The 26,201-nt window shown below is 35.5% G+C and overlaps 1 protein-coding gene across 1 annotated transcript; it reads right to left on the reverse strand.

The window, feature by feature from the left end:
- Positions 1 to 802: 802 nt before the first annotated feature.
- Positions 803 to 26,139, reverse strand: LOC106069260 (macoilin-1-like). The gene is made up of 12 exons (XM_056033202.1): positions 25,998 to 26,139; positions 23,197 to 23,338; positions 19,485 to 19,611; positions 17,891 to 18,020; positions 16,119 to 16,185; positions 15,572 to 15,668; positions 12,619 to 13,150; positions 8,893 to 9,051; positions 8,014 to 8,187; positions 5,857 to 5,977; positions 5,222 to 5,396; positions 803 to 3,998 (listed from the first exon to the last, which is right to left on the reverse strand). The coding sequence occupies exons 1-12, from the start codon at positions 26,078 to 26,080 to the stop codon at positions 3,748 to 3,750; spliced, it is 2,058 nt and encodes a 685-aa protein (XP_055889177.1). The 5' UTR covers positions 26,081 to 26,139; the 3' UTR covers positions 803 to 3,747.
- Positions 26,140 to 26,201: the final 62 nt, after the last annotated feature.

Raw genomic sequence — 26,201 nt, forward strand, 5'->3', positions numbered from 1 at the left:
CCCGAGTCGGGTGTCGAACCTCGAGCCCCCTTCTAGGTAGCCAAGCCAAGTTCAAGCGCACTTGGCCTCTCGATCACGCTTCCATGATGGCTCATGGAAATATATTGGAATTAACTAGATTTACAATCTAAAAAAATGAGTTATTTCTATATTAACTCTTTCTCTCCTTAATTATTTACCACATTCTGGTGGAATCAATGCTGGTATCGTCAGTTAGGAGAGAAAGAGTTAATGCAAGATTACATTGTTTGAATTTTTCTCCAAGCTACATATAGCTTGCTCTCTACATTATGGTGTTAACTCTTTTCTGGTAGTGGGTTTATATGTAAATCTGTGCTGCCTTTAGTGGTAGTGTATCCCGCGACCTTTTTGAGTGACTTCCACATTCGAGACCAAAAGAAAATCTGCTGCCGAGGGCAGATGGCAAAAAGAAAATATTAATTGACAACTGGCAGACACTGGTTTTGCTTGTGGCAAAATATGTAGGTACCCGGTAATAGCTGGCGCTGCGTAGCTACGGGAAATAATTGATCATTAATCTTCGGACACGAAGACAAGCCTAATTAGTTGGTAGTGGTTGTTTTTGTGAACAATTGAAATCCCAAAATTCTCCATTGGCATTTGAATCCAAGCTTCACAGTTCAACAGCTAATTTGTATGTTTTACATCACTTGTTCAATTTACTGAGGACAAAAATTAGGCATTGTACTCCCAACATATATGCAAATGTAAACTTTCTTTGCTTCCAGCTATTAACTTAACACTTTAACAAACCATTTAAAAAAAACAAAAACAAGACAAATGTACTGCACCAGAAGGTTGTTTTATTTCCACCATGAACCAGTTACAGTTCATAGTTGTTACATTTAATATACATGTACAGAGAGAGAGAGAGACAGGCTGTTCTACCTGGTACATTATATGTCTCAGCCAAGTCACAGAACATTGGGAGCCATCCAATGTACTGTCAGCTACTTATTGTAGCACTTGTTAGCAATAAACAAAAGCAACAGGTTGGACTAACACACAAAGCTTGACTTAAGAAGACATACTATTCAATACATCTTTGGAAAAAAAAAAGGGTGGGGGTGGGGCTATAAAAGGTCAGTACTAATACAGTTTTGTGGAGTCAAGTTGTAGATTTGAAGCACTAAGTTCAACAAATGCTTTAAAATTGAAAGAAAGAATTGTATGCTATTAATAACTGTTAATGTGAATCTCCTGTACTTTCTAACACCCACTGATAGTTTTTCCTATACGGTACCTCGAGTTCAACAGAAACTGAATGTTCATATCTGAAACCAAGACATTGAACATTTGTTTGTGATAGCATGAACTGAGTTGCTCCACATTTCAACCCAAGTCACTCTTTGCGACAGAAATAAAATACATACATGGCAGTTCTTGTGTGGTTTTGAGTCAGATACAGAGGCTGTGGCTTTGTGAGAACTCTGTCCTTATCCAACTGACAATCTACACACATACCTAAAGAAATCAAGTTTCCGTCACAAATACACTGAATTCAGTAAGGGAGAGTATTTGTTTTAAAACCTCTTTACAGAGAAACATGAGAGAACTTACAGTTTAAAGAGAACACACTCCATATGAATAGACATCAACTATTTCTCATCAAATAGTCAAGACACTGAGCAGGGGAGGTGATCTACACTTAATGAAAACCAATTCATTCAAAGCAGTCAAATGTTTGAAACTTAAAGAATGTGTGGCAAAAGTAACCCCAAGAACTGACAAAAACTAAATGATACAACATAAAACAAAACAAAAAAAAAAACCCAATAAAACACAAGAAGTCTGCTTGTGATCTATATGTCTATTTCAATACATTATAATAAGCCAGATCTTGTGTGAACCGGTATCCAAAGGATTTTATTAGCAATGCCTAGTTGAAGGTCTATGGGAAGGTGTCACCAACTATTAATGAGTTACCAGCACAATGGCCAAACAAAAAAAAAAAAAGTCTCCAAGATATCTAGTATCCATAACGACTTAGTTATCTAGACATGTCCCTAAGGTCAGAGTAAATCTGCTCTTTGACATCTTGAAAACAGAAAGAGATGTTTTCTGATCTCATCAAATACACACAAACACTTTCAACAGACTCCATAATGCTTTCTGAAGCAATGAACTTATCTTGTTAAATGTGTAGTGTGTACACACAGAACAGCTACAGAATATTAAGACCTTTATTTAACGTTACCACTACATGATAAGCCAGTCCATTTAAACGTAAATATAAAATAAAGATTCAAACCTTATCATAGTATGATTTGGAAAATGTTGAGCTGGTGCTATGATAGTAATGCAATGCCACGACTAGTTGTACTCAGCAGTTTCTGTCAGGGATTTGGTTGCCGCAGGGCAAAAAAAAACAAACAACAGCTCGTGGCTTCGCAGCTGTTGTCATCAACGTATATGGAGTTGGACAATAACAAGGGGAGATAAGGTGAATGGTCACAGGCCAGTGCACAATACAATTAACAAGTGAACATAGTCTACTGTCTAGCCTGATGTCCTATTCAAAAGTGGGTAACAAGTTTTTTTATAATGCTATCTATAACCTCTGCATACATTGAGAGAATCATGACGCCAAAACAGTCTGCACAGTAGGAATGAATGGACAGCATTAAGAAGAGCATGTGCCAGACCATACCTATACAGTATGGACCCCGATATGTGGTTATGTCTAGTTCAATGAGATATATATATATATATATAGTTTAATGTTATCACCACAAGTCCAACAGTTTAGGGCTCGGTGGATATTTAATAAATACTACAATAGATCAAACACAACTAAATGATACAGCTGTCTGCTGTAGACTCGAAGAATACTGGATCACCTCTAAGTCATCGAATATGTTAAGTCTGTAACAATGAGAGTTCTAATAACATGAAAACAAGACTGACTTATTATTCGAGGCTAATGGTCAACTTGATTCTGTTCAAATCCAAGTCTGTACTAGTTGCTGAGGCCTCCAACAGAAATACAAAATTATACAAGCCAAGAAAAGAAAATGATGTATACATTAACACAAGCTTTATGGCACAGAAGCTGATAATTCACTAAGGACAAAAAACCTTCTATACTTTAAAAAAAAAACAACCTAGATTTCCCATCATTCTGCTCTTACTAGATTCATGTCTCAGACATTGATGAAACAATAAATGGGAAATAGTTCCATTTCAAAAATTCAAAGCAATGAAAGGTAACTTGTGATCAACTTAGGAAGGACAACTCAGTGAAGATTTAAGGAGATAAAAGAGACACTATTTGCTGACAAATCTTGCTATAGGTTGCTAGACCCAAACAATGAGTAGATTACTTTTGTGTCAGTCTCACCGAATCTTATTCTAAGTTTTGGTTAGTGCTAAAACTTTCATACATTCCATACAAAGTTCATGCCCTTGACTGTCGTTAACATTTTTCATCGATGCCCTATTTCATTGATGCAGTCCTTAATACTTTTATTTAGAAACTTCCACTCCAATAACAAGACTGGCTTGACGCTGAATTGTGTGACTTCAAGAGAGCATGTATGGTGAATGTGAACTAAGAGCTGTACACCAAGCAAAGCATTCAAAGTAAAACAGAAATAATCAACGAAACTTTTGTTAAAAGCTAAGGTGGGGGTGGGGGGGGGGGTGGGGGAGGAGTTGAGACAACCAAAACAGAAAACAAACGAGGAAACAGAAATGGCTCTCCAATGCTCCCCTGTGTCCAGCCGTTCAGATGGCTGACTTGGGTTTGTAGTCTGAAGCGTTGGGGTTGAGTTCTGAAGAAGAGGCCAAGTCTGTGCCGTTGTACATGGCACTTCTGTCTTGGGCGGGGCTAAAGTTGGAGGAGAAGAGAGGGGAGGAGTTGCGCTCATTGGAGTGATGTGAGTAGCTGGTGACGGCTGGGCTAGGAATCAAGGCCATGACTTCAGCAATCTTGGACTTGAGTTCTAATATTTCACTATCTTTCTCTGCGACAATATCTAAGGAATGCAAAGTTAAGACCATGTTAAAGACATTAAACAATGAGTTTTTAGGAATACATTCTAGTAATAGATGAAATAAAGACCTTCTGAATACACCTCAAATCACTTCCCATTTGAGTTTTTAAAAAATCAACAAGTCTTCAAAAATACCCAGAGTAACACTAGAACCTAAAATACCTAGCTCAGTTAGTGTAAAGAAAAGTAAGGATTTTCCCCTAAGTTTACTTTCATTTGTATCAATGGGATAACTTGGCACACATGTCAAGTTTGGAGAAAGAAATAGAAGCCTGAATGTATTTTCATGTTTAAGAAGGATGTTGAAATACAATATGTTAGTAAACCACAAACACTTAAAGAAAAATGATTGAAAAATGATGAGAGCACAGGACAGAAATCATAATTCAATTAATAATTAGGTTAATCTTTTTCAGAGATCATAAATCAAGAAGTTTTCCATGGCTCTAAATTTTTATTTTTTTCAAGCATCACACCATTGGCTATACCAGTGGGTTTCAAATTATAAAATTAACATTTTCAACCTTAAGAATTATTTGTACTTTCTAAATCTAAAATGGTCCAACTAGAAAACAATGAGACTATTTTAATGTAAAACTATTTTTGTTCAATTACAGTCAATTACTTTGTATTTCTTCATCAACAACTACTGAAAATTTGTCCAAAATGGTTAATTAATCTTGGACTAAATTTATGAAATTTTGGTTCAAGATGTTAACATTGGTTTTAAGTGCATGTTGTCACTTATTCCCCCTTAGCAAGGGAGTTAATAGTAATTTTGCTCACATCATTGTGTAAAAGGAAGTGTATTATTCTGTTTTAAAATGTTTCTAAAAATGTTTGGAGTTCATAGTAATTTTGCTCACATCACTGTGTAAAAGGAAGTGTATTATTCTGCTTTAAAATGTTTCTAAAAATGTTTGTTTTACATGTTTCGGATGTTTCTTCAGAGTTGAAGATAATTACTTCCTAGTCCAAACCTCCCGCAGGACGACGGGGGATGGGAGCGGGCAGGGTTTGAACCCTCGACCGTCGATAAATCCGAACGACAGTCCAGCGCGCAAACCGCACGACCAGGCAGCCATCCATTCTATTGTTTAATGTGTAATTCAGTTTCATTTTAACTATCAAAAATGGATTTCAAGTTTTTAGGAAAAAAAAAAGCGAAAAGATAAAAGAGTTAGGACAAAAGAGTTAGGACCTACTCTGTAAGCTTTTAATTTCATTGCGTTCTTTTCCTAACGCCGAGAACAGATCTTGTTTAAAGCGGGTCTCTGCACAAAGGTTGTTCTCCAATTCTGTGTTTTTGTCTTGCATCGTGGACAAGGCTTTCATCAATACTTCTGTTTCTTTTTGGGCATCTTTGTACTGTCTCAGGGCCTGGAGAAACAAAAAAAAAAAAAAAAAAAAACTCAGAATGGCACGCTTGTTTTTTTTTTTTTTTCATAACGCTTTACAAGATTGTTAGTCTTTTCGGAAGATAGGCAAGGTGATATTGCCTAAGTGTAAACGGAACCCTAATGAAAACTAAAATGACATGATGTTTTACAAATGAATGCTTTTTTTTAATTTCATTGTTAATAAAAAAAACAACAACAACAACAACAAAATAAAAAAAAAATAAAACATAAAAAAAATAAATAAAAAAAAATATAAAAAAAATATAAAAATTTTTTTTTTAATCTAAACTGTAAAAGAATAGAGTGAAGTAGCAAAAGCAAATTAAAAAATATATTTTTTGTTTCCTTAAATTTTTACATTTAACTTTTCTTCAAAGGTATTGAGAAGAAAACAATGTGGGCGAAGGTGGAAAGATTAAAAAAAAAAAAAAGAAACAAACCTGAACTTCACGTTCCAGTTGTCGATACTGTTCTTCGCGTAGTTTATTATCTCGCCGTAATTGTTTCATCTCTGTGTCAAAATCTCTACGTCTAGCTTTACATGTGTCTGTGCACTCATTTCTGATATAGGGAAATAGAGAGTATCATTCAATGTGACTGTACACTTATTTCTGATATAGGGAAATAGAGACTATCTATCATTCAATGTGACTGTACACTCATTTCTGTTATAGAGAAATAGAAACTATCATTCAATGTGTCTGTACACTCATTTCTGTTATAGGGAAATGGAGACTATCCTTCAATGTGTCTGTACACTCATTTCTGATATAGGGAAATAGAGACTATCCTTCAATGTGTCTGTACACTCATTTCTGATATAGGAAAATAGAGACTATCATTCAATGTGTCTGTACACTCATTTCTGATATAGGGAAATAGAGAATATCATTCAATGTGTCTGTGCACTCATTTCTGATATAGGGAAATAGAGAATATCATTCAATGTGTCTGTGCACTCATTTCTGATATAGGGAAATAGAGACTATCATTCAATGTGTCTGTACACTCATTTCTGATATAGGGAAATAGAGACTATCATTCAATGTTCAAACAATCAATTCTGTCAAAGTTGTTTAAAATGGGTCACTGCATGTATCTGTACAAACACGTCTGTCATATACAAAGCCACAATGCACATGATGTTAGAGTGAAAGTTTTGATACAGGAGTGTTGTGTTTTATTTAACAGGTTTAGTCCTGTTGAATATATTAATGTTTACAAAAGAATGTACAGTCACTTGATATCTTGCTGTCACTTTCGACCAAAATTTACTTCTCTATATATTCTGGAGGTCATCTCAACAAAACTTGCGAGTAAAACAAATACTAGAAAAGAACTAAAATAAACAAAGTACAATTCTACTGTACAGAAAAGCTTAAAGACTTCAGAAACACCCCATTCAGTAATGCTTCTTGAACCTGTCTCTATACTTAGCCTTAGATCCAGTCTACCATATAGTATAGTTTTAGATCCAGTCTACTATACAGTATGTCTTTAGATCCAGTCTACTATACAGTATGTCTTTAGATCCAGTCTACTATACAGTATGTCTTTAGATCCAGTCTACTATACAGTAAGTCTTTAGATCCAGTCTACTATACAGTGTGTCTTTAGATCCAGTCTACTATACAGTGTGTCTTTAGATTCAGTCTACTATACAGTATGTCTTTAGATCAAGTCTACTATACAGTGTGTCTTTAGATCAAGTCTACTATACAGTGTGTCTTTAGATCAAGTCTACTATACAGTATGGCTTTAGATCCAATCTACTATACAGTGTGTCTTTAGATCCAGTCTACTATACAGTATGGCTTTAGATCCAGTCTACTATACAGTATGGCTTTAGATCCAGTCTACTATACAGTATGGCTTTAGATCCAGTCTACTATACAGTATGTCTTTAGATCCAGTCTACTATACAGTATGGCTTTAGATCCAGTCTACTATAAATTAAAACTTACTCTACTATACAGTATGGCTTTAGATCCATTCTACTATAAAGTAAAACTTACTCTACTATACAGTATGGCTTTAGATCAAGTCTACTATAAAGTAAAACTTACTCTACTATAAAGTATGGCTTTAGATCCAGTATACTATACAGTATGGCTTTAGATCAAGTCTACTATAAAGTAAAACTTACTCTACTATAAAGTATGGCTTTAGATCAAGTCTACTATACAGTGTGGCTTTAGATCAAGTCTACTATACAGTGTGGCTTTAGATCAAGTCTACTATACAGTGTGGCTTTAGATCAAGTCTACTATACAGTATGTCTTTAGATCAAGTCTACTATACAGTGTGGCTTTAGATCAAGTCTACTATACAGTATGGCTTTAGATCAAGTCTACTATACAGTGTGGCTTTAGATCAAGTCTACTATACAGTATGGCTTTAGATCAAGTCTACTATACAGTGTGGCTTTAGATCAAGTCTACTATACAGTATGGCTTTAGATCAAGTCTACTATACAGTGTGGCTTTAGATCAAGTCTACTATACAGTGTGGCTTTAGATCAAGTCTACTATACAGTATGGCTTTAGATCCAGTCTACTACAATGAAGTAAAACTTAAGATCCAGTCTAGACAATTACCTGGCTGCTGTTGCCATAGCCAGGGCCTTAGCTGTTTCTGCTGTTTTGTTTTTCTTCTCGTTGGCCAACTGCTGTTCCAAGGCTGCTTTACTTTTTTTTTCTTCTGTTAATTTTTTCTCTAAAGTGGCAATGGTCTGTTTGTCCTGCTGCCTTGATGTGACTAAATTATGAAGCCTGGGAGAGAGAAATGTCAAGTGTGTAGAAGATGATATTACTCTGAAACAAGATTGCTACTAATGGCTGTAACAAAGGAAAGGGTGGTGGTAGTGGGGGGGGGGGGGGGGGAGCAGATGGAATTAGTTATGGAATTTAAGCCACACAAGCCAATTATTCCAATACATGGGGAAAAATAATTGGGGGGGGGGGGGGGGGAAATCAAAGGAGCTTAAAACAAAACAACTTTTTCAGTCCCTGCACCTGTAGTCTCCTATGCCAGAGTTCATGAGGACAACGCCCCCCCCCCCCCCTTTTTTTTTCTACTATCTTTCTAGCTCTAGATTTAATTAAGTTTAAGATTTATCTTCTCTTATGGAAGTGAAAAGATTTTGTTTTTAAATTGAGACTTCTTAAAAAGTCGAACTGAACTAAAATATGGATCAAACTTGAAACTTATTAAAAGCTTAGACATGCTGTACCCCTGGTTCATGGTTCTTTCAAATTTTCAGAAATTTTTGATCCAAATCTGCACCAATGTAATGGAGGCAGACGTTTGCAATGGTTAAACATGTGGTTAAAATAAGATTGGTTGGTTATTTTTAGATTCTAAAGCAATTTTTTTCATATTATAGTAAAATAGGTAGTGGCATAGCACATTTTGAAAATGACAGTGTTATGGTAGCTAAAGCAAAACATGAATCAAAGATTTGAAAATCAACTGACTTGTTCTGCAAGTTCTCATTGTCTTGTTGAAGTTGATACAATTCAGAACGCATTGCCTTTTCTTCAGATGACGAACTGCTAATCTGAGATCTTAGTTCATGCTCTGAATTTCTGCTGGATTGAAGATCTGCTTTTAATTTTTTCACATCTAATTCTAACCTGCAATCAAACAGAAGAGTATTAAAGATCTGCTTTACATTGCAATGAACAATACGACAGGCTTTTCTAACTCTATAGACTGATTAACAAAAATATAAGCTATTAAATAGTGCAGACTAGAGGGTCAAGGATTTTAGTGGAGGCTGGGATTTTTTTAATTTTTAAGAGGCTTTTTTAGCCCAAACAAATAGAGGACATTAACAATAGTAAGTAAAGGTAGTTGGACATAGGTGTTTTAAAAGAAGAGCATTTGATTAGATTGCTTAGCCAGCCATGGATATTGGAAGTTTGTTGGGAAGAAAGCAGTCCTCAAGAGCTAGTAAATGAAAAGCAAGGCCTACAAAAGGACTGCAGTCATGGAGAACGTAGCAACTGATCTCAGGAAATGGTGGATTTGTTGACTGCTTTGCTTTCTAAAACAGACTTAATGTATTTAAAAACATTCTCAATTCCCCAAACTCAATCATAAAACCCCAAACAAAACACAATGTTAACATTTTCATAATCTTCCTTCACGCATAAAAACTAATGAAATGAAAACAAATTAGGTTTATTAGACTAAGTGAACATATATTAAGCATTAGGGTTAGGTTATCCCTAGCCCTAACTCCTGAGATGAGGTTTAAACTGTCTTCAGAGTCTACATGTAAGACTAGTCCTGAGATAAGGTTTAAACTGTCTTCAGAGTCTAGATGTAAGACTAGTCCTGAGATGAGGTTTAAACTGTCTTCAGAGTCTAGATGTAAGACTAGTCCTGAGATGAGGTTTAAACTGTCTTCAGAGTCTACATGTAAGACTAGTCCTGAGATGAGGTTTAAACTGTCTTCAGAGTCTACATGCAAGACTAGTCCTGAGATGAAGTTTAAACTGTCTTCAGAGTCTACATGCAAGACTAGTCCTGAGATGAGGTTTAAACTGTCTTCAGAGTCTACATGCAAGACTAGTCCTGAGATGAGGTTTAAACTGTCTTCAGAGTCTACATGCAAGACTAGTCCTGAGATGAGGTTTAAACTATCTTCAGAGTCTACATGCAAGACTAGTCCTGAGATGAGGTTTAAACTGTCTTCAGAGTCTACATGCAAGAATAGTCCTGAGATGAGGATTAAACTTTCTTCAGAGCCTCCATCCAAGAATAGTCCTGAGATGAGGATTAAACTTTCTTCAGAGCCTCCATCCAAGACTAGTCCTGAGATGAGGTTTAAACTGTCTTCAGAGCCTCCATCCAAGACTAGTCCTGAGATGAGGTTTAAACTGTCTTCAGAGTCTACATGCAAGACTAGTCCTGAGATGAGGTTTAAACTGTCTTCAGAGTCTACATGCAAGACTAGTCCTGAGATGAGGTTTAACCTGTCTTCAGAGTCTACATCCAAGACTAGTCCTGAGATGAGGTTTAAACTGTCTTCAGAGTCTACATGCAAGACTAGTCCTGAGATGAGGTTTAAACTGTCTTCAGAGTCTACATCCAAGACTAGTCCTGAGATGAGGTTTAAACTGTCTTCAGAGTCTACATGTAAGACTAGTCCTGAGATGAGGTTTAAACTGTCTTCAGAGTCTACATGCAAGACTAGTCCTGAGATGAGGTTTAAACTGTCTTCAGAGCCTCCATCCAAGACTAGTCCTGAGATGAGGTTTAAACTGCCTTCAGAGTCTACATGTAAGACTAGTCCTGAGATGAAGTTTAAACTGTCTTCAGAGTCTACATGCAAGACTAGTCCTGAGATGAGGTTTAAACTGCCTTCAGAGTCTACATCCAAGACTAGTCCTGAGATGAGGTTTAAACTGTCTTCAGAGTCTACATCCAAGACTAGTCCTGAGATGAGGTTTAAACTGTCTTCAGAGTCTACATCCAAGACTAGTCCTGAGATGAAGTTTAAACTGTCTTCAGAGTCTACATCCAAGACTAGTCCTGAGATGAAGTTTAAACTGTCTTCAGAGTCTACATGCAAGACTAGTCCTGAGATGAGGTTTAAACTGTCTTCAGAGTCTACATCCAAGACTAGTCCTGAGATGAGGTTTAAACTGTCTTCAGAGTCTACATCCAAGACTAGTCCTGAGATGAGGTTTAATGTATCTTCTGAGTACACGCAAGACTAGTCCTAATATGAAGTTTAGTCTATCTTCAGAGTATGGATTTAAATCCATCTTTCAGTCATAAAACTGACTCTTGCTCATTGGGTAGTAGAAATGTTCTCAATGTGACTATAAAGGTAAACATATTGTTTTTTCTTGATTACCATTCCTTATCAGCAGAGACAATCTCATCTAACTGTGTACAGCTTGCTATATCCTCTAGATATTAAAATTTTTTTTTTGATTTTCCCATTTGAAAATGAAATGGGAAGACAATACTATCAACTCTGTGTTCCTGCCTCTTCCCAATAGTTTCTCCTACATAAAAAGGAACCAAAGCAATCATTCTCAGTGGCATAGTGCCTGAATCAGACAAAAAAAAAGTGACTTAATAGACTTAAAACATAAATGACAAGATCTAGATTACGCTGTAGATTATAGTTTTTGAAAGAATGCATGTAATATTTAAGAGAGATAAACATGAAAATGAACTTAATCAAATGCTAAATGCCACAAGTAAGATCACTGGCAACAAACTCCACTCTGACAACTATTTAAGGAAACATTTTGTGAGAAATATTTAAGATTTTAAAGGGCACAATCACAAATCACCCTCATAAATAAGATCCGTGTCACAGATCACAAATAAGATCCATGTCACAGATCACAAATAAGATTCATGTCACACATCACAAAGAAGATCCTTGCCATAGATCACAAAGAAGCTCATGTCACAGATCACAAAGAAGATCGTGTCACAGATCACAAAGAAGCTCCTTGTTACAGATCACAAAGAAGATCCATATCATGTATCATAAAAGAGATCTATGCCACAGATCACAAAGAAGCTCATGTCACAGATCACAAAGACAAAAAAAAAACACTTTTATTTCCTTAGAAATTCAATGATGGAATAAGAACCATTTTTCTGAAGTAAATTTCATAAGCAATGTTTGTGTAAAACTGTGGCATGAATGGACAGTTCATATACTTTAAAAAAAAAAATGTTTGGTTATGTGCAACGCACAGTTGTCTAGGTTATGTGCAACGCACAGTTGTCTAACAAATTTCCTCAATGATTATAAAGATAAATGATGATCATTATAAATGAAAATCAAAATAGTTCACAAATATAACGAAACAAAGCACAGATTAAATGCATTTTTTTACCATGACAAATGATTAGAAGATATGTGATTAAGTCAATAAACAAATTATTTTCAGCTACACGGGAATCTATTTAAAAAAAATATTTTTATAACTAAATTTAGGCTAATTTTATTAGTATATTATTAAGCACTGGTCAAATCAAAGTAAAAAGAAATGAAACTCTACTTTTATACCTTACAAACTATGAATAAATGACATAACAAACAGCAGTCCAAGTGTACATTAGTAAAATAGAGCTTCAGAAGTGGAGTTATTATCAGTTTAATTACCTTACAAAACTAGTACTGAACTACGCAGACTACAGCTCAACTCCTATAGGGTACTTACCTTTGAATAACTTCATCTTTATTATTATTAACACAAGTCAAGGGAGACGAGGAAGGCTGGAGCTCTCTGTAGATGTTTTTGCCTTTTTTAGAAGAGGACGAAGAGAGAGAAGACTGTGTTAATGATGTGTTAGATGATGTCACAATGTTTGTACTACCACTGTCCTTACTGCTGTTCAGCTGTTTATTACTTGATTTATTGGATGAGGTGGGAATAGACACAGCAGCTGCAGCTACTGCCACGGCAGCAGCCACGTTGCTGTTTCCTGACTTAAAACTTTTTACTGTTTGCTGCTCGTTGGCAAAATTGTCCAGACTTTCGTCAAATTGATTGACGTTGGATGGCTTCCGCGGCAGACTTTTTTCAATATATTCCACCTCGTCATCCTCGTTAATGTCCCCTCCTTTAGAGGATTTGCTTTTAAGAGGAGAAGTAGAGTCTTTTTCCTCGTCTAATTTGGATGAAACTTTTTTAGCTGTAGAACTGGAAACTCCATTTGAGATTATTTCCTCTTCTGACTTGGAAGGTAAAGCTGGAAAGAGATGTGAGACACCATTGAAAAAGGTTGTTTACATACACTGAATTAACTAGTGAAACAATTGTATTAGACACACTTAGCAACAGTGACACCATTGGATCCTTTTTTTTAAATACTATACCATTGAAAGAAAATTGGGGGGGGGGGGGGGAGAGAGGGTGTAATTGACACAAAAACAACACGAGCTTCACTAAACCCAATGATTTTATTAGTCTCTATTTATGTTCTTCACTCCAGCCACTTGTTCTCTAATACTGACCTCCTTTTAGACACAGTCCTGACACACTGCTGTTCACTCAACCATGTACACTCAAGGTCCACTGGTCATTTCATACTCAGGCACACACACACACTGCACTACCAGCCACTCAAAACACATACACTTACTATCACAGGGGGTGTGCTTTGTGGAATTTGAGAATCTGTGCCCTGAGAGGGACTTACATCCAGAATGTGACAGAACAAACTATGCCCAGGATACAACTCACTCCTAAATAGATCACTCGTAATACATTTCTTTTCTCTTCTGAAAGCTCTATTGACTTTGACTTCAATGTGTCAAAATATTTTAAAATAATATTAAAAATATATTCAAATAGGAATATTCTAAAAAAAAATTTTAATCAAATGAATAAAATAACAAGTCAGACACACAGAGGATGGTCTCAGCTAATAGTCTAAACATGGTTAGAGTTAGATTTTCATTCATCCGTTTGGAAGCAGGGAATGGGAAGGAGGGGGAGTGGGTGACCTACATGTCACTGTGAATGTCAAATTTGTACATGAAACAGCAGATAATCTATTTTCCTAAGAAGTGAGAGATGGCAAAAAAAAAAAAAAACTATCTGAACTAGAATAATAAAGAAAAGAAACAATAGCTACAAATAAAAAAAACAACAGTAAAATTCTATGAGCCCCCAAAAATAAAAAAAATTATTTAAACCATACAAAAATCAACACATTCAACAGAATGTAACCAGTGCTAGATAATGACTTGAAAAACACCTAAAATTCCAAGGTGATATTGTCTCTTGATATAGATTCAATTGACATTTTTGAAAAACAAATTCAGACTACTGCTCCAATCACCAAAGAAAAATACAATGCCATTACAATAATTGTGTTTTTATTTTTGTATTGGGGATGATGAAGTTTTAAGATTGGTCACAAGTCTATTGCTAATTTTCTACAGTTTGCATTCATCTTAAATCATCCCCACATTTCTTTCAATTAATATTTTATTTCCTGCATTTTATCTTTCTAAAAATGTCTTTTAAACATAAATCAAAATTATTGAAGCACAAATGTAAACAAAAAGATGCAACTGTGATTAACTTGACTTGGAACAAAAGAAACTATTCAAGATGTCAGAACATCATGCTGTACTCAAATACACTGTTGAGCTAGAAATATCAATGAATTAATGATTTACTAAATCCTAATAGTACACAATTTGAAGTGAAAGATCCATTTGAAAGTAAAATGATTACAAACGTGTGACAGTTTGAATCAATCTCTTTCACATGAGCTCACTTTAAAGTCTAAGCACACTGATGATGTACTCAGCCTAGCATTTAACATCTGTGACAAATTGACTTCAATGTGACACAAGTGACAATTGCCTTTTAAATGTATCACACAAAACTCACCTTTAGGTCACATCTTCTAACTTACCTTTAGCTCTATCAAATCTTCTTATCTTTTGGTCAATCACATCTTCTTACTTATCATCAGGTCTATCATACCTTCTTACTTATCATTAAGTTTATCATATCTTCTTACTTATCATTTTTATATCTTCTTACTTATCAATAATTTATCATATCTTCTAATTTATCTTTAGAACCATCAAATCTTTTATTTTAAATTCTATCACATTCAGCAACTCATCCATAGTCCATCATATCTTCAAACTCACACCTAATGCAGCTTTCTATCACATTTCCTAACTTACCTTTAGGACTACCACACCTAATGCAGTCTTATTTCTATCACATTTCCTAACTTTCCTTTAGGCCAATCATATCCAATGCAGCTTTATTTCTATCACATTTCCTAACTTACCTTTAGGACTACCATACCTAATGCAGTCTTATTTCTATCACATTTCCTGACTTACCTTTAGGCCAATCATACCCTGACTTACCGCTAGGACTACCATACCCAATGCAGCTTTATTTCTATCACTGACTAACTTTCCTTTAGGACTACCATACCCAATGCAGCTTTATTTCTATCACTGACTAACTTTCCTTTAGGACTACCATACCCAATGCAGCTTTATTTCTATCACTGACTAACTTTCCTTTAGGCCAATCATACCCAATGCAGCTTTATTTCTATCACATTGATTAACTTTTCTTTAGGTCTATCATACCCTATGCAGCTTTATGTCTATCACATTTCCTTACTTACCTTTAGGTCTATCAGCATATTGTATTTCAGCAGGTAGTGCTTGTTGTAAAATTTGAAGATAAAAATCATTTTCTTTTTGTATAACTTTTTGTCTCCTCTGCAAACCAAAAGTGTTTCAGAAGAAAAAAATTAATAAATGGTCAATGATAGAAAACTTTTAACTGACTCAATAGAAGGATAAAGAAAGTTTAGATGTGAAGATCAGGAAGTGAATTAATGTTTCGAATAATGTCTACAAGATCAACAAATCATTTTTTATGCTCCAACTTGATATTATTTTCCAGATTTTTCAGTAAGTCGAAACCAAATCACTTAAATTACTGGGCCTTTTGTAAAGGTTTCACCAGATGTGAACAGTTAATAGTTTTCTTAAAAGCCCTTATTTCTTGAATCTGTTAGTCACAAGATAAAAAAAATCTTATATAGCAAAATGAAACAGAAATGAAAGTATGTATCAATAGAAAGTTATTTTAGACAATGCTTAATAAGTACATTCTGGAAAAAAAAAATAAAAAAAAAATATAAAAAATGTATCCTGCCTACTTACTAATCTGAGTCTATAAGAAACATAACTTTTGAAGCCAAAGCCCAATGTAACAACTGGATACCCTATGCTGGTCAGGAGAAACAAAGACAATCTATTAGTACACAGGCTAGGGAAAAAGACATACAAGAAACAAAAAATTCAGTTAATGGTAACTCTACCTACGACAATCGGCACACAATTTATTGAATATATGCGTAGAATACCAAAACCCTTATTAACACAGTAAGACAAATCTTACTGCCTCCAGACAGTGTATAAAGCTGGAAAGAAAGTTGGGTAAAAAAAATATAGCCAAAAATTAGTCATCTGTGGCATTTTACTTCTCATGTAACTATTCATGCTTGACAGACAGTTGGGGTCACAGGTTGGGCATCTTGTAATCATCAGATGCTGTAGCACTTTCCCCCTTCTTTCTACTTCTGGTGTGTACACCATCTGCAACTCACCATCCTTCCTTTATGATGTGATTTCCATATGAATCTGCCCAGTGCTTCATTTTCTCAACTGTAGGTGTCAATTTTGAAGATCTTCATGTCGCATTTGCATACATCAGTAGACCTTAATATTGGACTACCATCGGCTCTCCTGCCTTCCGTTACATCACTAAACAGAATGTCTTGTGGGAGTCGACCTTGTGGAATTCTGTGAACACGGCTAAGCCAGCCAAGGCGTCTACTGCTGATAACAGCGCAGATGCCCTGGCACCCCGTTCTTAGCAGCACTTCCTCATTGGTTTATTTATCTTGCCACTTTATTTAGGAGGTGGAAGATATTTTTTTCCTGCCAAGAGTAGGTTGACCATGTTTCACTACCGTATAGCAGAGTGCTCGACACACAGGTCAGCAAGGTATTGCCCATCACTTTTTTTCTGTAGCTTGACATGGTTCCCATTGCTTTGGCTATCCTGTTGTTAATGTCTTTATCCAGTAGAACATCATTGGAGATGATGGAGCAAAGTTAGTATATATTTCAGTCAAACTTCTTGCATGCAGCAGATAGTCTGTCAATCAAGGTCTGAAGCTGAGTAGAAGATTCAGCAACATTAGCTGCATCATGAGTGTAAAGAAGTTCCCTGTTTAGTACCTTTCTAGCTTTGTTTTTTTTTTACTTCAAACTGGATACATTGAAGAGTTTTCCAGAAGATCTTGTATTGAGAAATACACCTTCACTGATGTTGTAATAAGCATAATGCAGTAGGCAGGAACAAAAATATGCCAAACAGAGTAAGTGTAAGCACACATCCCTGCTTGACACTGCAGCTAACCTCAAAAAATGATGATTTGGTTCTTTTAGATTTTACTACACCTTTCAGTTTCTCATGAAAAAATTCAATGAATTTCAGTACCCGGTACTTTGGGAGGCTTTCATAATAGTTTGAAAAGGCCATTTCTGCTGAGGCTTTAAACAGATCAACAAATACAATGTATCTATCTCCTCTTGGAATCTCTCTGCAATAGTCTTAGAGAGGATATCATGTCTTTAGTGGGTCTACCGCACCAGAATCTGCATTGAGACTGGATAAACTCTACAAGCTATCCCCTGCAATCTGCATAGTGCCACTCTAGAGAATAATATGACAAATATGCAGAGGAAAGAAATCTATAGTTAATGTTTAAAAGAAATGAAAAAAAAAAAAAATTCACTCCTCATTGAAACCTTTTTGAATAGTTGATGGAGCTCTATTAGAACAATACAAAGCTCCATTTTCTTTGACAAAAAAAAAAAGCCTCCCCCTTTCCAATGTGACTAAATAAGAAGATCAGTATACTCACCAATGACAAGCAAACGGCCTACATAGGTCTAAATTAAAAGGTAAACTTTTTAATTCTCTAAGACGTATGGAGGCTTCTATATAAACAAAAAGCAACCATAAAGAAACTGTCGGAAGACAAATTCCTCTTTCTGAAATAGAAATAGTGAAACAATGTTAAGCACTAGACCATAGAAAGGCGGAAAGATGGACATAACATTAACAGATCAACACTGAGTATGGTTCTACATGTAATATGTGGGAAGTTTGGCTGAGATGTATAAACTGCTTGGCTCTTATGAAATGGGCTCAAATTAATAAGTATCACCATAAGAACACAGCCAATGAAATAGGGATTTGAATTTTAGAACACAAGGTCTAATCCTAAGAAGCCAAATAGTTGTTGTTTTTTGTTATGTCCTAGCCAGACCTCTTGCAGGATGGCAGGGGATGGAAGTGGACATGATTTGCACTTGGAAGGATTGTGACCACAGTCCACTGCACGATAGTTTCTTCTTATACAATGCTTTAATGTAATACAAATTTATTCAAATAATAAAAGATTTCTTATGATTCTTTATTCAAATCAGGGAATAGATCTGATTAACTAAAGCCTTGCCAACATTCTTCTACTCTTATTGCAGACATGGCCAGATACATGGTGACACAGTAGCCTGGCTGCACTTGTTTACATAGATGTGACCAAATTGGCATATTCTAAGACACATTTATTCCTTGATTCCTTGAGATTTCACAATGCTCTTGCACCAACTCCAACATTTTTAAGAAGCTAACCATGGCCCCCTAAGATGCTATATTAAGTATGTGAAGTGGGTAGGTTTCAGTATGTACATCTTTGAGAAATATAGCTGATCCTTCATGGTTGAAGGTGAATACAATCTCATTTCCCATGAATGTGAAGATGGCTATACAGTCCTATCTTTACTTTGAAAAGCCAGCCGCCCACAAGGCATGTGATGGTTGGGTATGTTGCAGAGTTGCCCCCTTTGATTCTCAGCTTTTTTTTTTTTTTTTTTTGTGACCAATGTTCTTTGCAGATAGCTGATCTCCTTGTCCTTGAGAGATAATATGCCAGTGAAATGTTAGCGAGTTCTGTTAGTATACTGTTTCAAAATCGGTGGATTCTTGTTAGTTAAAAGTATTATTGAAATATCCCACTGAATAATATTTGTGACTTGTATTAGTGAAATATGTCAGTAACATATGACTGATTTGTATTAGTGAAATAGGTAAGTAACACATGACTGATTTGTATTAGTGAAATAGGTCAGTAACATATGACTGATTTGTATTAGTGAAATAGGTCAGTAACATATGACTGATTTGTACTAGTGAAATAGGTCAGCAACATAACTGATTTATATTAGTGAGATATGTCAGTAACATATGACTGATTTATATTAGTGAAATATGTCAGTAACATATGACTGATTTATATTAGTGAAATATGTCAGTAACATATGACTGATTTGTATTAGTGAAATAGGCCAGGAACATATGATAGTTTGATGAGTCATTGTCATATAAATGAATGGCATCTTAAGGTGTGTGTGCTACATAATTGAATGTATACATTCATATTTTGTCCCATTTACCTGTATGCCAAACATATTGCACCCAGACATAGGTACTCGCTGCAAAGAACAGCCATTGTACAGGTATAAACAGGTAGCAGATGACATCAGAGGTGATTGCAATGCACACAAAAAAGACTGAGAATGCCTGTGGGAGAAAAGAACAAATTCTTTGATTGACAAAACATGCTGAAACCTAACATTAATTACAATGCTAACATTATCTTCTTATCTTATAGAATACAGACGTTACTTCAAAAAAGAAGATGATTACATCCTACGCGTCATGCATTCAGTCATGCATATTAACCAATGACTTAAATTCTGCCAAGTCACTGGTTTTCCTGGCTAGCTCAGGCAACCCATTCCATGCTCTAATAGCACTAGGGAAGAAGGAGTATTTGTACAAATTTGTCCTAGCATATGAAACGAGGAATGTGCCTTTATCTTTGTGTCCTTCTGAGTATTTTATTAAATTTTGTTTTTGTATTTGAAGATTATGGTTCAGTGTTTTATGTATAATTGCTACTTTACTTTTGAGCCTTCTGTCCTGAAGGCTTTCTAAATTTAGTGATTTTACTAAAGGTGTTACTCTAGTCAAATGTGAATATTCGTTTGTTATGAATCGGACATTGGACCACTAGGGCACCCTTTCACCCTCAATAAACATGTATTTGTTGAGACAATATGGCCAAGACTGCAGAAGCTTTAGGCTAAGACTTTTGTAACAAGAGCCAAAGCAAAGATATCTAATTTTAGTTCAATGAATGATAAGTGATTTTAAAACAGAACCAATTCATTAATACATGACAAAAGGGAAGTATCTGCCCTTGACCCATTATGATTGAAACAGATCCAGGATGTAATATAACAAACAAAAGTCTTATCAATTGAGACTGAAAGAAAATACTAGTCTGAGTCACCATGTAGTTTATAGTGTTTAAAGTCTCAGTGTTATAGTTGGATAGAGTAGAGTGTAACAATTCAATATCTATTCATAAGACCAAACTTTAAGAGATACTGGGCAGTAATATAACTTGTTTTTTTTTTTTATATAATATTAATATAATATAAAAATATTTTATTTAATTTTATGCTGATTTCCTAGAGAGAATTTGTTAGTACAAAACATGTCCGTCTGTATTTCATGTAGAGAATACTTGTACCACAGTGTGAATCTACTTAAAATCTCTACTGCACACAATGAATTGGTCACCAGGCCACAAGTGACAAGGAAGATCTAGAACAAAGACAACGCATAGAACACAATGAATAAATCAATACACGAAACAATGCCTGGAGTAAAGAAGCTTAATTGATGTTTATGTTTTACTGAGCCATCTCAGTAATCAATCACTTTAAAACAAAAAAACATGACAGACACCCCCCTCCCCCAGAATAGAATTATTAAAATTATTTTAATGTATTTATTACAGCTGTTAAGTTCCCATTTCAGACATGTGATATATAGGACAGATGATGTTAAGGTCATTGGTTTCTTTGGACTAGCAGGGTGTCATGTGGCCAGCACAATGACCAACCGCCTTTACTTTCTCCAACTAAAGTCAGGTACCCACGAGAGTTGGGTGGACTCAGGGGCACCCTGAAAATCCCGAAATTCAAAATCTCTGTCTTCACCGAGATTCAAACCCAGGACCCCGGTTTGGAAGCCAAGCGCTTAATGGCTCAGCCACTACCCCCCCCCACCTATTATAGCTGAGATAAGAGTAATATTGTGTGCCCTGGATGTCCAGGCAGATACTATATTGTGTCATCACTATGGTCCAGGAAGTGAATGCAGTGATTACAGCACAACTTCATGTACTTGGCTATAAATCTCTTTCCTTACATGATTAGCTCATAGTGAACAAAAATGTGGGTCAGTACACACAAATAAAAAAAAGTAGGTCAAAGTATGGACAGGTGTACCATAAATTGAAGGTTTCATCAAACTGATACTAACATAGCACAATGTCTAGGGATAGATGGAGCAAACTAAACACTGTATAGGGATAGATGAACCAAATAACCTATTCGTAGGGATAGATGAACCAAATAACCAATGTGTAGGGATAGATGAAGCAAACTAAACACTGTATAGGGATAGATGAACCAAATAACCAATTTGTAGGGATAGATGGAGCAAACTAAACATTGTGTAGGGATAGATGGAGCAAACTAAACATTGTGTAGGGATAGATGAACCAAATAACCAATTTGTAGGGATAGATGGAGCAAACTAAACACTGTGTAGGGATAGATGAACCAAATAACCAATTTGTAGGGATAGATGAAGCAAACTAAACATTGTGTAGGGATAGATGGAACAAACTAAACATTGTGTAGGGATAGATGGAGCAAATAACCAATTTGTAGGGATAGATGGAGCAAACTAAACACTGTGTAGGGATAGATGGAGCAAACTAAACACTGTGTAGGGATAGATGGAGCAAACTAAACACTGTGTAGGGATAGATGGAGCAAACTAAACATTGTGTAGGGATAGATGGAGCAAACTAAACACTGTGTAGGGATAGATGAAGCAAACTAAACACTGTATAGGGATAGATGAACCAAATAACCAATTTGTAGGGATAGATGGAGCAAACTAAACACTATGTAGGGATAGATGGAGCAAACTAAACACTGTATAGGGATAGATGAACCAAATAACCAATTTGTAGGGATAGATGGAGCAAACTAAACACTGTGTAGGGATAGATGGAGCAAACTAAACACTGTGTAGGGATAGATGGAGCAAACTAAACACTGTGTAGGGATAGATGGAGCAAACTAAACACTATGTAGGGATAGATGGAGTAAACTAAACACTGTGTAGGGATAGATGGAGCAAACTAAACACTGTGTAGGGATAGATGGAGCAAACTAAACACTGTGTAGGGATAGATGGAGCAAATAACCAATTTGTAGGGATAGATGGAGCAAACTAAACATTGTGTAGGGATAGATGGAGCAAACTAAACACTGTGTAGGGATAGATGGAGCTAACTAAACACTGTATAGGGATAGATGACCAAATAACCAATTTGTAGGGATAGATGAAGCAAACTAAACACTGTATAGGGATAGATGAACCAAATAACCAATTTGTAGGGATAGATGAACCAAATAACCAATGTGTAGGGATAGATGAAGCAAATACCCAATTTGTAGGGATAGATGAAGCAAACTAAACACTGTATAGGGATAGATGAACCAAATAACCAATGTGTAGGGATAGATGAACCAAATAACCAATGTGTAGGGATAGATGAACCAAATAACCAATGTGTAGGGATAGATGAACCAAATAACCAATGTGTAGGGATAGATGAACCAAATAACCAATGTGTAGGGATAGATGAACCAAATAACCAATGTGTAGGGATAGATGAACCAAATAACCAATGTGTAGGGATAGATGAACCAAATAACCAATGTGTAGGGATAGATGAACCAAATAACCAATGTGTAGGGATAGATGAACCAAATAACCAATGTGTATGGGATAAAGCACACTTTATAGAGTGTGAATGTAGCACAAAAGAAGTCAACAATATGTAAATGGATCACAAAACATGAACGTACTTTTAACAATGAATATTTAACTTATGGTTTCATGAGAAACACTGTTATTCAAGGCATGTTTAACCAACAGTTTTATCAAATTTGATACAGATTAAAAAAATATATATATATAAAAACCTGACAAATAAAATGAAGAACTACTCACCAATCCTTGGTACTTGAATGAATCATAGACACTCCGAAGCAGTAACCAAAAAGGCCACAAGTATTCGAATCTAAATTCCAATATAAAATCAGCCATAAGTACAAGTGCCCACACCAGGAGAAACCTCAAATAAAGAAAGGTGCTGAAAAAAATCAAGAGTAGAGTACATATAATATATAATACATTTATTATAATTGTATATGATATATTACATCAATAATGAGATTATCCCTATCTATCACAACTTTCTTGATATGGACTTGGGTGTGTTATAAACAGGAGTTTCAAGAATCATGAATGAAGTAGGCTTGACTAGAATTACTAGAAAGTGAATAAGCATAAAAATGTACTAGAAACTATACATTTGTCCACAGACACAAATTTAACATCTAAGTCTTGTCAAATTTCTCTACATCTATATAGCTAGTCATTTTGTGTCTGTCAAACAGATCTAGAATGCTAGAATGTATATCAAAGCTAGAGCCAGATGTCTAGAATTTTTTCTACCTATCATTTTAATCTATTCCAGTTGAGTTTTGTTGCAGCTGTTGTACCTGTCCTTAAAGTATGCAACTTGAAAATGACACTACCCTACTCAAACCTAGATTGTCAACAAAAAAAAAAAAAAAACAATTTAGAAAGCTTACTGTAAGGTTGTCATTGCCATAAGTGGTAATGGAAATAACCACTCCACTATCTAGAAAATGCACACATCTCAAATAACTCAACTCAATTCCTGTCCCTCACCTGTGTTATCACTAACAGAAGGGGTAAAGGCGAGTAACTGGCACCTTAACCAGTAAGCTTCGGGCAGGAGGGGCTTGTTACCTTTTGCTGGTTATCAACAAAGAAAAGGGAAAACAGATCCTGCTGCCTTGTAGCTATACCCAAACATGGGAAAGGCTTTGGCAGTCAACACTAAGGAAAAAAACAGGAGCCAGGGACACTTAAGCAGTATGCAGCTCACAGTGCTGAGTCCTGGATGAGCATGCAATGCCACTAATACCAAACTGTATCACCACTTGTCATTCTTTTTGGCATGTACAGGGGGAATCTGCTGTGTGGGCAACATTGTTCTGTAGTAGATCTAAATAGTAAAATTGAGACTAGAGACACTAGAGTCCAGTTCAGTTAGATCTAGTGACTAGTCCTAAAAATTTTGTAATAATACTGTCTAAATCTAGACTAAGACTACAGCCTAGACTTAGTCTTTAGAGTAGAGTCGAGTGCCTAGGCTAGTCTGTTTAACTAGTTTAAAGGGAAACTCCCATGGTTGTTCAACTTTGACTTATATTGACATATTTAAATTCTGCATAAAAAGTTTTACCATTTATTAATTAAATATGCTAGAAACATTAATATTTAATAAATTAGTAGATTCTTGACATTTAAAAAAAAACAAGGGTTCATTGATATTTTGTTTTTAGGTTAGGCATACTGCACGTCAATTCAATCAACAATACTGATTTGAAAGCAAATCTAGATCTAACCAATTGTATTGCTTCATTCTTACAGTGGCTGTTATGCTTAGTGACGGGCTAGTCCATAACTATGGTACAGTTACGATATATATATATATATACAATGCTTTTTTCTGTAAAAGAATAGGTGCCGGTACTCAGTGAAGGATTGCCTAACTTTTAACTACAATCTAATAAATGAATAATAAACGTTAAAATACAAGAAAAGTAATACAGCTGTAACGGTGCATACTGTCACAAAAAAAGCACTGGGATATATCTATATATCAAAGCATTAGGATAACCAACTGAAGAAAAAAAGTTACATTTTCATCTACACCCTTGACTGTCCAAAAAAGTAAATAGATTTTGAGTCTGACAGATTCTAACAAACTGGTCAGTGTAAAGTGTAAGGCTAGCCTAGAAGCTATGTCACACTATGTGTAGTCAGTCATGACAAGACATCCAAGCGATAGTGTTTGTTTTTTGTAGAGTGGTCAGGAAATGTTTTTTGTGGAGTGGTCAAGAAAGAAAATACACACTGCCATGGTTAGTCAAGTATGTAGATTGTAAATCTATTCTTAACACATTTTTTTCTTTGCTTACAAGATCTAGATATCTAGATCTAAGTCTAAGTAATCAAACTACATGTAACTATTGTAACATAGACCTAGATCTATATCAGTATATCTTTCATGACAATCATGAAATAGTAAAGTTTACTCAATTTTACTGTATTTTCAAAATCATCTGTGTTTACATTTAAGAGTCTGTAGTGTAGAGTCTAAGACTTAGTAAGAGTGTAGACTGTAGTCTAGTGGTAGTCACTCCTAACAGACTTAAGAAGTTTAAGAGTAAGAGTCACTAAGTAAGTCTAAAGCCAGTCCTGCCAGTCTAAAGTCTAAGACTAGATCTAGTAAGACTAAAATGACTAAGTCTAAGACTAAATCTAAAATAAGTGTAGTCACACTCATCACACTGTGAGTGTGACTGTACTCTGTAGTCTAGAGACTCAAATTTTACTCGTCTCTAGACTACTAGATCTACTACTACTGATTTAACTGATTAGTCTGGACTGACTCATTATCATAGAGTCTAGACTTCTAGACCTAGAGATCTACTGTCTTATTGTCTGTACTTAGATCTAGACTATTACTCTTAGTCGTTAGTGTTAGTGTCTTTACTGTCTACACCACTACAGACTACAATCTGTCTTATTTAGCCTAGATCTAGATCGTCATACTCTTAGACAAACTTAGCTAGCCTAGTGTAGTCACTAGTGAGTAGTAGACTACTGTAAAAGAGTAAAAAAGTAAGAGTTATCTCTGTTTTTTGGCCTACCTTCCGTAGATACCATCTGTTATTTTACTTCGTTTCAGCGGACGCCGAATCTTTCCGCAGTCAACATTCCGCGGCCTCTTCATAGTCTTACCAGACAACAGTCATTAATTAGTTTTTACTATCTCCAACGAATATTATCTTTAAAAATCCTTGTCGGACACCACTTTACTGTTCTTAATTTATTATAACAATCCTGGAAGTACT

The sequence above is a fragment of the Biomphalaria glabrata genome, chromosome 6 (assembly GCF_947242115.1).
Source record: "Biomphalaria glabrata chromosome 6, xgBioGlab47.1, whole genome shotgun sequence".
Lineage (NCBI taxonomy): Eukaryota > Metazoa > Mollusca > Gastropoda > Planorbidae > Biomphalaria > Biomphalaria glabrata.